Here is a 14,466-nt window from a genome sequence, read left to right on the forward strand (position 1 = left end):
AGAATTAGGCCAATATCCACTAATAATAAAAACTCAAAAAGAGCAATTAAGTTTTGGAAACATCTAAAATACAGTGACCCCCTCTCATATCATTACCAAGCCCTGCAATGCCAAGAGCTGAGCAAAGAAAATAGTCCCCTCATTCAGCTGGTCCTGGGGCTGAGTTCACAAACCTGTTCTACTAACACACTGAAGCCTCAGGACCAGAACATCCAATCAATCAGGATAAACCAAATTACAACACAGTCAAAACAAAACTATATTGCTTATTGGGAAACACAAGCACAAACACTAAGCAAAATGCAGTGCTATCTGGGCCTAAATCGACAGTACACCGTAGCTAAATATTTGACCATGGTTACTGATCAAAACCTTAGAAAAACCTTGACAAAGTACAGGCTCAGTGAGCACAGCCTTGCCATTGAGAAGGGTAGACACAGGAAAACCTGGCTCCCTGTAGAGGAAAGGCTGTGCAACCACTGCACAACAGCAGAACCTGAGACAGAGCTGCATTTCCTGACAAAATGTAAAAAATATAAAACAATTAGAGAGTGTCATTTCCCCAAATTTGAAACCCTTATTCAAGGTTTCAAAGACCTCTCTGATGAGAGTAGGCTACCCGTCCTGTTGGGGGAGGATGCAGAGAGCTGTGGGTTGCTGCCTGCCATAAGTTGAGGGACAGTGTCTGACAAACCAATCAACCTGCACATGTACTCTACTGTATGCTTATTGTTATTGTTGAATGTATGGTTATTTTGACACTTGGTTATTGTTGTTACTGTTGTCCCGTTGACAATTTTGATTCTCATTTTTATTTTTATATTGTAAATGTTCAAAATAAGCTTTGGCAATATGTACATTGTAAGGTCATGCCAATAAAGTAAATTGAATTGAATTGAATTGAGAGAGAGACCGAGAGAGAGAGAGAGAGAGAGAGAGAGAGAGAGAGAGAGAGAGAGAGAGAGAGGAGAGAGAGGAGAGAGAGGAGAGAGAGAGAGAGAGAGAGAGGCAGAGAGAAAGAGACAGAGAGGCAGAGAGAGAGAGAGAGAGAGAGAGAGAGAGAGAGAGAGAGAGAGAGAGAAAGGCAGAGAGAGAGAGGCAGAGAGAGACAGATAGAGAGAGAGAGAGAGGCAGAGAGAGGCAGAGAGAGAGAGAGAGAGAGGCAGAGAGAGGCAGAGAGAGAGAGCGAGACAGAGAGAGGCAGAGAGAGGCAGAGAGAGGGAGAGGCAGAGAGAAAGAGAGAGAGGGAGAGGCAGAGAGAAAGAGACAAAGAGACAGAGAGGCAGAGAGAGAGACAAAGAGACAGAGAGAGAGAGAGACAGAGAGAGAGAGACAGAGAGAGAGAGAGGCAGAGAGAAAGAGAGAGAGGGAGAGGCAGAGAGAAAGAGACAAAGAGACAGAGAGGCAGAGAGAGAGACAAAGAGACAGAGAGAGAGAGAGACAGAGAGAGAGAGACAGAGAGAGAGAGACAGAGAGAGAGAGAGAGAGAGACAGAGAGAGAGAGAGAGAGAGAGAGAGAGAGAGAGAGAGAGAGAGAGAGAGAGAGAGAGAGAGAGAGAGAGAGAGAGAGAGAGAGAGAGAGAGAGAGAGAGAGAGAGAGAGACAGAGACAGAGACAGAGCGAGACAGTTAGCTAATATATGCATATTATTAGTAGTATTGGATAGAAAACAATCGGAAGTTTCTAAAACTGTTTGAATGATGTCTGTGAGTATAACAGAACTCATATGGCAGGCAAAAACCTGAGAAGAAATCGAAACAGGAATTGAGAAATCTGAGGTTGGTCAATTTTCAACCCAGGCCCTATTGAATTCACATGTGGGATATGAATGAAGTTGCACTTCCTAGGGCTTCCACTAGATGTCAACCGTCTTTAGACACTAGAAAGAGGCTTCTACTGTGTTGTGGGGCTGAATAACAGCTGAATGAGTCAGGTTACTGGCAGAGAGCCAGTACGCGCATTCCACATGATATCGACCTGCGTTCCATTGCTTCTCTAGACATTTACATTACATTTACATTTAAGTCATTTAGCTGACGCTCTTATCCAGAGCGACTTACAATTTGGAAAGTTCAATTTGGAAAGTTCATACATATTCATCCTAGACATAAAGGAATTCTCCGGTTGGAACTTTATTGAAGATTTATGATAACAACACCCTAAAGATTGATTCTATACTTAGTTTGAAATGTTTCTTCGACCTGTAATATAACTAATAGAAGTTTTTGTCCGAAGTAATGCTCGACCTGCACGAGCGTTTGGATATGTGTACCTAACGCCCTAACAAAAATAGCTATTTGGACATAAATGATGGACATTACCGAACAAAACAAACATTTCTTGTGGAAGTGGGAGCCCTGGGAGTGCATTCAGACGAAGATCAGCAAAGGTAAGTGAAGATTTATAATGCTTTTTATGAGTTTTGTTGACTGCACAATTTGGCGGGTAACAGTATGGCTTTCTTTTGTGGCTGAACGCTGTTCTCAGATTATTGAATATTGTGCTTTTGCCGTAAAGCTTTTTGAAATCTGACACAGCGGTTGCATTAAGAACAAGTGTAGCTTTAATTCTATGTAAAACATGTATCTTTCATCAAAGTTTATGATGAGTATTTATGTTATTTGACGTGGCTCTCTGCAATTTCTCCGGATATTTTGGAGGCATTTCTGAACATTGCGCCAATGTAAACTGAGGTTTTTGGATATAAATATTAACTTTATCGAACAAAACATATATGTATTGTGTAACATGAAGTCCTATGAGTGTCATCTGACGAAGATCATCAAAGGTTAGTGATTCATTTTAACTCTATTTCTGCTTTTTGTGACTCCTGTCTTTGGCTGGAAAAATGACTGTGTTTGTCTGTGATTTTGCGGTGACCTAACATAATCGTTTGTGGTGCTTTCGCTGTAAAGCCTATTTGAAATCGGACACTTTGGTGGGATTAACAACAAGATTACCTTTAAAATGGTATAAGATACATGTATGTTTGAGGAATGTTAATTATGAGATTTCTGTTGTTTGAATTTGGCGCCTGTCATGTTTGCTCCCGCTCTTCCCTTCCCCTGGCGCTTGAGGGCGCCAGATTACCCTGCATCACACGCTCCTGCCATCCATCACCCACACCTGCCTTCTCTCGTCACTCGCATCAGCGTTAATGGACTCACCTGGACTCACTTATTACATGTTAATTTCCTCCCCTATATTTGTCTGTTCCCTTGCTCTGTTCCCTGCGGCTGCATTGATTGTTTCTTGTCTAAGTTTTTGTTTGCTGACGCTGTGCTTGTCTCGTTATATGTCCGTCATTTATTAAATGTTACTCCCCGTACCTGCTTCGTCTCTCCAGCGTCATTTTGCGTGACAGAATGCAGCAGCCATCATACGAAGCATCGGGGAGTACTGGCGTTCTGGTTGGAATGGTGGCAGCGGTTCGGGGTCGCCACCAATGGAACCGGGGATGCCTAGCCAGCTTATCGGGCTTTCGCGCCCTAGCTGGCTCGAGAGGTTTCCTTGACCCGGTTGACTCGGATGGCGCTCATCCCACTTCGGGCCTCAGCTGGATCGTCAGTTTTTGCTTGCCCAGCCGGTCCAGGAGTTTTTTTTTGTTTGTCTTGTGTTTTGTTGGTGACATTGGTGGATTCCGCTGCCGATGGAACCGGGGTGCCTAAGCTAGCCCTTCAGGCTTTCACGCCCTGGCTGGCTCGAGAGGTTTTCCTGGCTCGGCGGTTTCCCATCCCACGTCACACTCCACTGGATCATCGGGCTCCCCTTCAGCGGGATCGACAGGCGTTTTGCCTCAGCCGGATCGTCAGGCTCCTATGCCTGAGCCGGCTCGCCAGGCTCCCACGCTCCTGCCGGTTCGTCGGGCTTTCACGCCCCAACTGGCTTGCCCTGCGCCCATGTCTCGGCCGGTTTGCCCAGGTGGGACGCCGGGTGGCGTCCCAAGAGGGAGGGGTACTGTCATGTTTGCTCCCGCTCTTCCCTTCCCCTGGCGCTTGAGGGCGCCAGATTACCCTGCATCACACGCTCCTGCCATCCATCACCCACACCTGCCTTCTCTCGTCACTCGCATCAGCGTTAATGGACTCACCTGGACTCACTTATTACATGTTAATTTCCTCCCCTATATTTGTCTGTTCCCTTGCTCTGTTCCCTGCGGCTGCATTGATTGTTTCTTGTCTAAGTTTTTGTTTGCTGACGCTGTGCTTGTCTCGTTATATGTCCGTCATTTATTAAATGTTACTCCCCGTACCTGCTTCGTCTCTCCAGCGTCATTTTGCGTGACAGCGCCCTGCACTTTCACTGGCTGTTGTCATATCATCCCGTTAATGGGATTGCAGACATAAGAAGTTTTAACATCAGTCATTGTATCATTGCTGGAGTACAGAGCCAAAACAACAAAAAACGAGTCACTGTCCCAATACTTCTGGACCCCACTGTATGTGTCCCTTAGATGGTTGTACATTTGGCAGGTAGTTAGAAAGTACAGCTCGGTTTCCTCATTCTGTGGGCAGGGGCCACATATCCTGTCTTCTCTTGAGAGCCAGGTCTGCCTACGACAGCCTTTCTCAATAGCAAGGCTATGCTCCCTGAGTCTTGTGTAGGTTTAGGCATCACTTTCCTTTAGGTGGTTGTGGATTTTAACTCTTCTGGATGTTGATAATTAGTAGGCATAGTCATACTCTGCTATGCATTATTTTCTCCCTCCCTCTCTCACTCTCTCTCTCCCTCTGTTCAAACTCACCTCACTGCAGCCTTCAGCTCTCCGGTCAGGCTAGGCATCTGATTGGCTGAGGCCATGCTATGATGTCATCGCTGAATCTTATAAGGGCTCTGACACACAGCCTGGGAGCGACATTAGCAGAAACACTGCATGGCAAGCTGACTGTGTGGGGGAGAGAGTGAGACACAGTAATAAGAGAGAGACAGAGACAGAGAGAGCGAGTGAAATTGTGAAATAGAGGGGGAGCTGACAGAATAATGTGGGAAACTATACACTGAGGAACTACCCAAACCTGAAGAAGACTTTTATGACAACGTTTATGGGAGGCCAGGACAGGGACCACAACCTGTGGAGGTTTGTACATGTAGTGTTTGTTTGTTTGTTTTTGTCTGCTGTTGTCATGGGAGTTATTTCACTCAACAGTTTTAGCCTGTTTAGCATGTTCTTAGCACCTCACGCTGTTTCTCGCTCACTTTCTCTCTCTCTCTCTCTCTCTCTCTCTCTCTCTCTCTCTCTCTCTCTCTCTCTCTCTCTCTCTCTCTCTCTCTCTCTCTCTCTCTCTCTCTCACTGTTTCACTCTCTCTCTCACACTCTCATTCACTCACTGCCTCTGTTTTCTTCCTCACCTCTCTCTGTATTTTCGTCTCTCGATGTGCATTCATCTGTTTTTACCCTCACTCTCATATCACGTCATCATTCTCTCTCTCCCTCTTTCTCTCTCTCTCCCTCTTTCTCTCTGTCTCTCTCTTTTCGTTACTTCAACTGCTTCTTCCTGTTTTTACCCATCTCTCTCTATCTCTCCGTCTCTCTTTCTCTCTCTCCATCTCCTACCTCTAGACCATGGGCAGCCCCACCCCCCCTGTGCCTTCCCTCAACGTCACCGAGTCAGCCAACACATCATGGGCCGGGGTGGCTGGCGGCGAGCCCGGTTACAGCGAGGTGGAAATGGTCCTCCTAGGCATGTTGATGTCACTGCTGGTCGTAGGCATCGTGTTCGGCAACATCCTGGTCATCATAGCCATCTACCGGTTCCAGAGACTGCAGAACATCACCAACTGCTTCATCACCTCTCTGGCCTGTGCCGACCTCGTCATGGGTCTCATCGTGGTGCCGTTCGGCGCCTGCTACATCATCTTCAACACCTGGCACTTTGGCAGCTTCTGGTGTGAGTTCTGGACCGCCACTGACGTGTTGTGTGTGACGGCCAGCATCGAGACGCTCTGCGTGATAGCGCTGGACCGTTACCTGGCCATAACCTCTCCGTTCCGCTACCAGTCTCTGCTGACCAAGTGTAAGGCGCGCGTGGTGGTCCTGCTGGTGTGGGTGATCGCTGGACTCATCTCTTTCTTACCCATCCACATGAAGTGGTGGATCAGTGACGACGCGGAGGCCAAGGCCTGCATCCAGAACAGCAACTGCTGTGACTTCAACACCAACACAGCCTACGCCATCACCTCCTCCATTATCTCCTTCTACATCCCCTTAGTCGTCATGGTGTTTGTCTACAGCCGCGTGTTCCAGGAGGCCAAGCAGCAACTACGCAAGATTGACCGCAGCGAGGGGCGCTTCCACGCCCATAACAACAACATGGCAGGAGGAGGAGGAGGAGGAGGGGTGGAGAGTAACAACGAGAGCCGAGGAGTTGGAGGAGGATTCAAGAAGACCAAGTTCTGCCTGCGGGAACACAAGGCCCTGAAGACCCTCGGGATCATCATGGGGATCTTCACGCTGTGCTGGCTACCCTTCTTCGTCCTCAACGTGGTGGTAGCCATCTGGAAGGTAGGGGACATCGGACTTGCCTTCAGGATACTCAACTGGATAGGTTACGCCAACTCTGCATTCAACCCCTTGATCTACTGCAGGAGCCCTGAGTTCAGATACGCATTCAAGGAGATCCTGTGCATCAAGAAGGTCCGGTTCCCCAACATAGGGCCTACCAATGGATACATGTACAGTGGGCACAGCTGGCAGAGTGAGCAGCAGGGAGGGAGGAGTAAAGGGAGCTCGGAGGACAGGGAGGACAGTGACCCAGCTGCAGACGGGTGTTCGGGGAGGGGAGAGGTGGGTGGGTGTGGAGCTGCAGACAGAACGGACCCGAACGGGAACTGCAGTAAAGGGTTAACGACTGTACTTTAACCCCTCACATTTGATCTTTGGAACAGACAGACATATTTCACTGCCATCGGCCATTGTCACTTCACCAAGTCACTGAGATAAGACTGGATGGATGGATAGAGGGTGAATGGTGAGTGGATAACATGAGTGGGACTTGTTAGATTCAGGTCAGGAGAGGAATTTGGTTCTGTTTTTACCAGTAGGTTTGATAAGTACATCACTATGTTTTGATATGTTCATTTAGAAAGAGATCATGTAGATTGTTCCATCTACCTCACCGTGTCAATTGAGATATCTTTATTTTCTTATCATGTTTTATCTATATCTGTCACATTGATTCACCGAACACAGAAACCAGACTGGCTCATAACTCCACAAGATTGTGTGAAATGTATGAACACTTGACTGTAAGTCGCTTTTTGATAAAAGCGTCTGCTGAATGGCATATATTATTAAGAATAGAGAGAGAGAGAGAGAGAGAGAGAGAGAGAGAGAGAGAGAGAGAGAGAGAGAGAGAGAGAGAGAGAGAGAGAGAGAGAGAGAGAGAGAGAGAGAGAGAGAGAGAGAGAGAGAGAGAGAGAGAGAGAGAGAGAGAGAGAGAGAGAGACCCTTTACTGCTGAGACACACTTGGACCATGTTCCATTTGTTTTTCCATTGACCATTTTCTTGAGTTTCACACAAGATGTAAACATTTTTCAGCATCAGTGGAATTCATGCAGATAAAAACACAGCCAACATCTTTAGAGGGCAGAGTTCTGTTCTGCTCATAGTTCCTCTGGCTTCGTCAGATACGAGAATGACGCAGGGGAATGGTGACAGGTGTGGTAGAACCCGTCTCTCTCTCCCCTGCCAAAACCTCACTCCTCAAAACCTCCCTTCTCAAACTCTCCCTTCTCAAAACCTTCCATATCAAAACCTCACTCCTCAAAACCTCCCTTCTCAAAACCTTCCTTCTCAAAACCTCACTCCTCAAAACCTCACTTCTCAAACTCTCCCTTCTCAAAACCTCCCATCTCAAAACCTCATTCCTCAAACCTCACTCCTCAAAACCTCCCTTCTCAAACTCTCCCTTCTCAAAACCTTCCATATCAAAACCTCACTCCTTAAAACCTCACTCCTCAATATCTCCCTTCTCAAAACCGCACTCCTCAAAACCTCACTCCTCAAAACCTCCATTCTCAAAACCTCCCTTCTCAAAACCTCACTCCTCAAAACCTCCCTTCTCAAAACCTCACTCCTCAAAACGTCCCTTCTCAAAACCTCCCTTCTCAAAACCTCACTCCTCAAAACCTCACTCCTTAAAACCTCACTCCTCAATACCTCCCTTCTCAAAACCTCACTCCTCAAAACCTCACTCCTTAAAACCTCACTCCTCAATACCTCTCTTCTCAAAACTTCACTCCTCAAAACCTTCCTTCTCAAAACCTTACTCCTCAAAATCTCCCTTCTCAAACATGCTGGCAATGTTCTCTTCAGAAGACACTGCTTCCTTCTCTCCACATTAATATTTATTGCTAGTTAATTAAGGAGGTGTTTTCAGATATTATCGGAGGTTTTACATTCATAGAATATTTACAATAGCTTTGATGTAGAGAGTTGGGGGAAACGAACACTTGCCTCAGGGGGCCTGTTGAGAAACAGAATTGTCTTGTGCTGTGCAATTCCTTTTGATAAGTCAATGATATGAGTCAAAAATATGGTTATTGTTTGTTGTTGTTGCAAAATAGCAGTCGTAAGTTGTGACTTTAGTTGCTTCAGTAACTTTTCAAAGCCTGTGTGAATTTGGCACCACAGTCTTGAGGTTGGAGTACCTCTAGGCAGCACCATATGCCTTATCTCTGGTGTACTATACGTCTTTATGTGTAGAGTTGGACACACAAGGCTTTTGCATTCATCGACATGATAATCAATTGATAATTGCTGCTGTGCTACACTTTCCAGAGCCTTATTGATCTGACCCCAGTGTCACATCAGCCCTCCCGTCACCTCTCGCCTCTCGTCAACTATCTGCTCTATCTTCACCCTTCTAGACAGAAGTCCATTTCCTCTCCCAGGTCTCCCGGTGTTGCTAGCAGAAGTCAGTGGTTAGTCTGCGGTTTGTTGACTGGATCTGTCGTTGTCGTTCTGGGAAGTAGCCATGTTTACTGAGAGCAGTCAGTAGTTTCCTCAGTGATCGGAGGGAAGGGTACAGACCGACTCCATGGAATAACAAACAGTCTGTGGAACCAGGCCAGAGATAACAGTGTCCCTGTCTCCTGCCCTAGAGGTGCTGCTTACAGGACCTAGGCAGGCTGCGTCAGAAATTACACACCTATCTAGTGCACTATTTTTGACCAGGGTCCTACGCGGTCAGCCAGTAAATATGAATGAGACAACAGGTGGTCTGAGACGAGATTGAGATGTTTCTCATCAGGATGTGATTGCTGGTGGGTCTTTGGATCTCAGTGAAGTTTTCCAGAGTTTTTCCAAAGTAAACGGAAGTCTGGATCGTTCAGGAAATCTGCGCAATGATCCGACTAGACACTGACCTGGTTCTACAGATGTTGATGACGTCTGAATCGCCTAGTTTCTCTCTCTTTCTATCTTTCTTCTCTCTCTGTATCTCTCTCTCTTCTCTCTCTGTATCTCTCTCTCTTCTCTCTCTGTATCTCTCTCTCTTCTCTCTCTGTATCTCTCTCTCTCTTCTCTCTCTGTATCTCTCTCTCTTCTCTCTCTGTATCTCTCTCTCTTCTCTCTCTGTATCTCTCTCTCCCTGTCTTTCTCTCTCTCTCTCTCTCTTTCTCTTTCTCTCTCTCTCTCTTTGTCTCTCGCTCTCTCGCTCTCTCTCTCTCTCTCTCTCTCTCTCTCTGGTTTGTTTTTTTCTCCAGGAAATTCCTGTGTTGTTGCAGGGCTGAGTCCTGTCCAGGCCGATAAACAGGGGATAAATCCATTATCTCTGCTGTTTAGCCGGGGAATCAGACGACTCCCTCCCTTCTAAACAACAGCTGCAGGCAAGGAGTGATCTCAAGATTAGGATGTGTAACGTTCCCCCAGTCTGCCAGACAGTTAGCAGGAAGAACAAGTCTCTAAAGTCTCTAAAAGTCTCTAATGGCACATCTATTCCCCACACTCCTCAAGTGTCGGTGGTTGTGTCCTAAATGATACCTGAGTTTACTCACCATAAGGGAAGTACTTTTGACCTGTGCCATACTGTATGGTGTATGTTCACTATCGGCTTCTGTCAACAGTAGTGCATAATATAGTGCATAGGGGTATGAGTCAGCCACTTGAAGATAGACAAAACAACATTTATCAGAGGTGTTGTTTTGGATGTAACAGCCCTTCCTCTGACCAGCCAGGCAGCTCTATGATCTACAGCTTGATCACACTGCAGATGCGAAAGGAGAGAGTAGGCAAATGTTAGCAGAGGCGTTGTTTTTTACATAACCTGACCACTTCCCCTAGCTGTTTAAGACATAACCCGTCCACTTCCCCTAGCTGTTTAAGACATAACCCGTCCACTTCCCCTAGCTGTAAACAGTCTTGTGATCAACAGTGTGCTATGACAATAGTATAACCACGCTAAATGTAGCTACTGTTGGCCAGGCTTCTTTATACCTGTCTAAAACAGTTTTAGTGCCCTGTGGCTTTCCGTCTCAAGTGTTGTCAACTAATGGTATTGAAACTGTGAACTTTGTTCTTTTGGATGAATCTCTTTGTCCTGGACTGTAGCTTTGGCCGGCACCAATTGTTGTCAAGAGCCCTGCAGCACAAAAAACATTTCAGTATGGGTCAATGTGTGATAGCAAATAAATACAGTTTTCTTTTGGATTTTGTTTTTTATTCATAAATAAATGATAAAAAGCATTCATTATTATTTAAATGTTCATTGTTATGTGGAATGTGCAAATCTAGTAACCATCTCACTACATTTGCAGCAACAGCCTACAAAAACTGAAAATTATACAGAAATACACACACATTGAAAAGAAAACATGGTTTTAGACTTGGACAAAAAGAACCCACATTTGAATAAATGCAAATCCAGAGGGTATGCATTCCCCTGTAAAAGCGTGCATATGTGCTCTGTGTTTGTTTGTGCGTATTGTACATTCAGTGCCGTTCCTTTAATGCTGTGGTCTTTGTGTCAAAAAAAGAAAAAAGAAAAGCTTCTAAAGAGGAACATCTAGCATACACCGGACATCTACTCTGGTCCCTCCTGGTCCTCTCCTGGACATCTACTCTGCTCCCTCCTGGTCCTCTCCTGGACATCTACTCTGCTCCCTCCTGGTCCTCTCCTGGACATCTACTCTGGTCCCTCCTGGTCCTCTCCTGGACATCTACTCTGCTCCCTCCTGGTCCTCTCCTGGACATCTACTCTGCTCCCTCCTGGTCCTCTCCAGGACATCTACTCTGCTCCCTCCTGGTCCTCTCCCGGACATCTACTCTGCTCCCTCCTGGTCCTCTCCTGGACATCTACTCTGCTCCCTCCTGGTCCTCTCCTGGACATCTACTCTGCTCCCTCCTGGTCCTCTCCCGGACATCTACTCTGCTCCCTCCTGGTCCTCTCCTGGACATCTACTCTGCTCCCTCCTGGTCCTCTCCCGGACATCTACTCTGGTCCCTCCTGGTCCTCTCCTGGACATCTACTCTGCTCCCTCCTGGTCCTCTCCTGGACATCTACTCTGCTCCCTCCTGGTCCTCTCCCGGACATCTACTCTGCTCCCTCCTGGTCCTCTCCCGGACATCTACTCTGCTCCCTCCTGGTCCTCTCCCGGACATCTACTCTGCTCCCTCCTGGTCCTCTCCCGGACATCTACTCTGCTCCCTCCTAGTCCTCTCCCGGACATCTACTCTGCTCCCTCCTAGTCCTCTCCTGGACATCTACTCTGCTCCCTCCTGGTCCTCTCCTGGACATCTACTCTGCTCCCTCCTGGTCCTCTCCCGGACATCTACTCTGCTCCCTCCTGGTCCTCTCCTGGACATCTACTCTGCTCCCTCCTGGTCCTCTCCTGGACATCTACACTGCTCCCTCCTGGTCCTCTCCAGGACATCTACTCTGCTCCCTCCTGGTCCTCTCCTGGACATCTACACTGCTCCCTCCTGGTCCTCTCCTGGACATCTACACTGCTCCCTCCTGGTCCTCTCCTGGACATCTACTCTGCTCCCTCCTGGTCATGACCTCTCCCTGCACCTTGGCTCTGTGTGTGTCAAAGTTCATTTTGAAATGACACATTGTTTATTGTACTGTTCTAACGCTCAACATTAACCTGAGACCCTGACTGAGTTCCCAGAAAACTGGTTGCCTATTTTTCTTATGCCCTGTGTGTATTTCCTAAATATGGTGGTGTAGTATACAATCTGTGTCTCTGGACAGCCAAACTGAGAGAGAGACGATGTCATTATGTGCAATGATCCTAGAACCAACTAGCTGACTCTGCAGCGTTCAGCCTAGCACCATGCAGGGGTTGGGGGGGGGGCATTAGGACCACCCACACATACACACACACACACACAAACACACACACGTCTACCGTCACGAACTGCTAGACATCATACACTTAACTACTGCTAAGTTGGTGAATCAGGTTCCACTACGGTACTAATCAAATCAAATCAAGGTGTATAGTTTGTGTCCACAGTTTAGCGGATGTTATGAAATGCTTACGTACATTATTAGTTCCTAACAATGCAGTAAAATGTCGAACAACTACACAAATAATAATAAAATATTTTTTTAAAGTAAAAGAAAAAAAATGATATCAAGGAAGTCAGGACAATTAACAACCCAAATTGCCCTGTAAAAGTAATCTAGATGCAATCTATACGTACATACACCGTAGGATTTACACTAGATATACTGAGAATGATATGAGCAGCAGTACATACTGTATATTAGTCAGTGGTGGAAAAAGTACCCAGTTGTCATATTTGAGTGAAAGTAAAGATACTGTACCCTAATTGAAAATGACTCATGTTAGAGTGAAAGTCACTCATTAAATTAAAATACTACTAAAAGTCTAAAATTATATGGTTTTAAATATACTTCAGTATCAAAAGTAAATGGAATTTATAAAATATACTAAAGTATCAAAAGTAAAAAATAAAAGTATAAATAATTTCAAATTCCTTATATTAAGCAAACCAGACAGCACCATGTTCTTGTTTTTAAAATGCACAGTTATCCAGGGGCACACTCCAACACTCAGACATCATTTACAAACAAGGCATGTGTGTTTAGTGACTCAGCCAGATCATAGGCACCAGGGATGACCAGGGATGTTCTCTTGATAAATGCATGAATTGAACAATTTGTATGTCCTGCTAGGCATAAAAATGTAACGAGTACTTTTGGGGGTCGGGGGAAAATGTATGGAGTAAAAAGTACATTATTTTCTTTAGGAATGTAGTAAAGAAAAAGTTGTCAAAAATAGAAACAGTAAAGTATAGATACCCCAAAAACGACTTTTAAGTAGTACTTTTACCAAGGTACTTCAGTATCAAAATATCACCACTGATATTACTGAGCTATGTCAAGAATCCGGTGTATAAATAAATATGCTGTGTGTATAAAACAGTGTAACTCAATACAAAGTACAGTGGTAGAAATATCAGAATGAACTATGTCGGGAATACAGTATTTAAAATCTCAATGTTAAACGGTTAAACGTCCAGTGGTTCAATGTATTTACGACACTGGACAGCAGCGGTGGCTGTTTGTATGCGTGAGTGTGTGAGTGTATGTGTTTTGTGAGTATGAGGGGTGTGATAGCTTGAGTCAGTGAGTGTGCATCCCCTGGGAGACGGCTAGTGATGGCTGTTCAGGTAATAGAAGCTGTTTAATTTGTTGTTGTTGTTTCGGTGTACATAACTGTGTACCTAGTGTGTAGTCATCAATGTTTATGCTACCACAGACTAAATACTCTTAAGATGCATCCCAAATGGCACCCTATTCCCTACAGGGCTCATAGGGCTCTCTTCAAATGTAGTGCACTACATAGGCAATAGGGTGCAATTAGGGACAGTTTAGATGTCACAATCACACTTCATACATCAAATAGGCCTACCTGTATCTGTAAGTGAACGTGCTGTGTGGTCTGAATGGAAGTACTGTATCAGCTCGATGTTTACTATATGTTTCTTTTCAAGATATTTTGTGCAAGATATTGTCACTGTTTTGGTTGGGCTAACGACCCATGTTCTAATGTCCTGTGGTATTTATGAAATGCTCTGATGACATTTGGAGTAATAAATTATCTATTTGTTGGATGTTACTAGTGTTTTTGTTTATTCTCCAAACATCCACTCGTTCAATAACTGCAAACACAACGTATTTTATAATACCAGTTCATCATCATCATCTTGACTATAAGTATGAAGACTTGGCTGAGCCAGCTCAGCTCATAGAAGATCTCCTGTTCCTGAGGCAGTTTGGTGTACAAGTAAACCCCCTGGACTGGATGCTAGTCTGTCTCAGGGCCTTACCCCAAATCTGTCTCCTTAATGCTGAGCGCCAAGCATCCTTTGTTGTGACTCGGCCCAGGATCGAACTCCCAACCTTCCAGTCTCAGAACGGACACTGTAACCACAAGGCCAAAGAGTTGGTATAGTTAAAAATAACTGTCACACTATATTGTGTAACTGATAG

The 14,466-nt window shown here is 45.5% G+C and overlaps 1 protein-coding gene across 1 annotated transcript; it reads left to right on the forward strand.

Moving 5' to 3' along the window:
- The first annotated feature begins 4,869 nt into the window (after nucleotides 1–4,869).
- LOC139574691 (beta-2 adrenergic receptor-like) lies at nucleotides 4,870–14,092 on the forward strand. The gene is made up of 2 exons (XM_071399497.1): nucleotides 4,870–5,077; nucleotides 5,561–14,092. The coding sequence occupies exon 2, from the start codon at nucleotides 5,564–5,566 to the stop codon at nucleotides 6,857–6,859; it is 1,296 nt and encodes a 431-aa protein (XP_071255598.1). The 5' UTR covers nucleotides 4,870–5,077; nucleotides 5,561–5,563; the 3' UTR covers nucleotides 6,860–14,092.
- Nucleotides 14,093–14,466: the final 374 nt, after the last annotated feature.

The sequence above is a fragment of the Salvelinus alpinus genome, chromosome 4 (assembly GCF_045679555.1).
Source record: "Salvelinus alpinus chromosome 4, SLU_Salpinus.1, whole genome shotgun sequence".
NCBI classification, from domain to species: domain Eukaryota; kingdom Metazoa; phylum Chordata; class Actinopteri; order Salmoniformes; family Salmonidae; genus Salvelinus; species Salvelinus alpinus.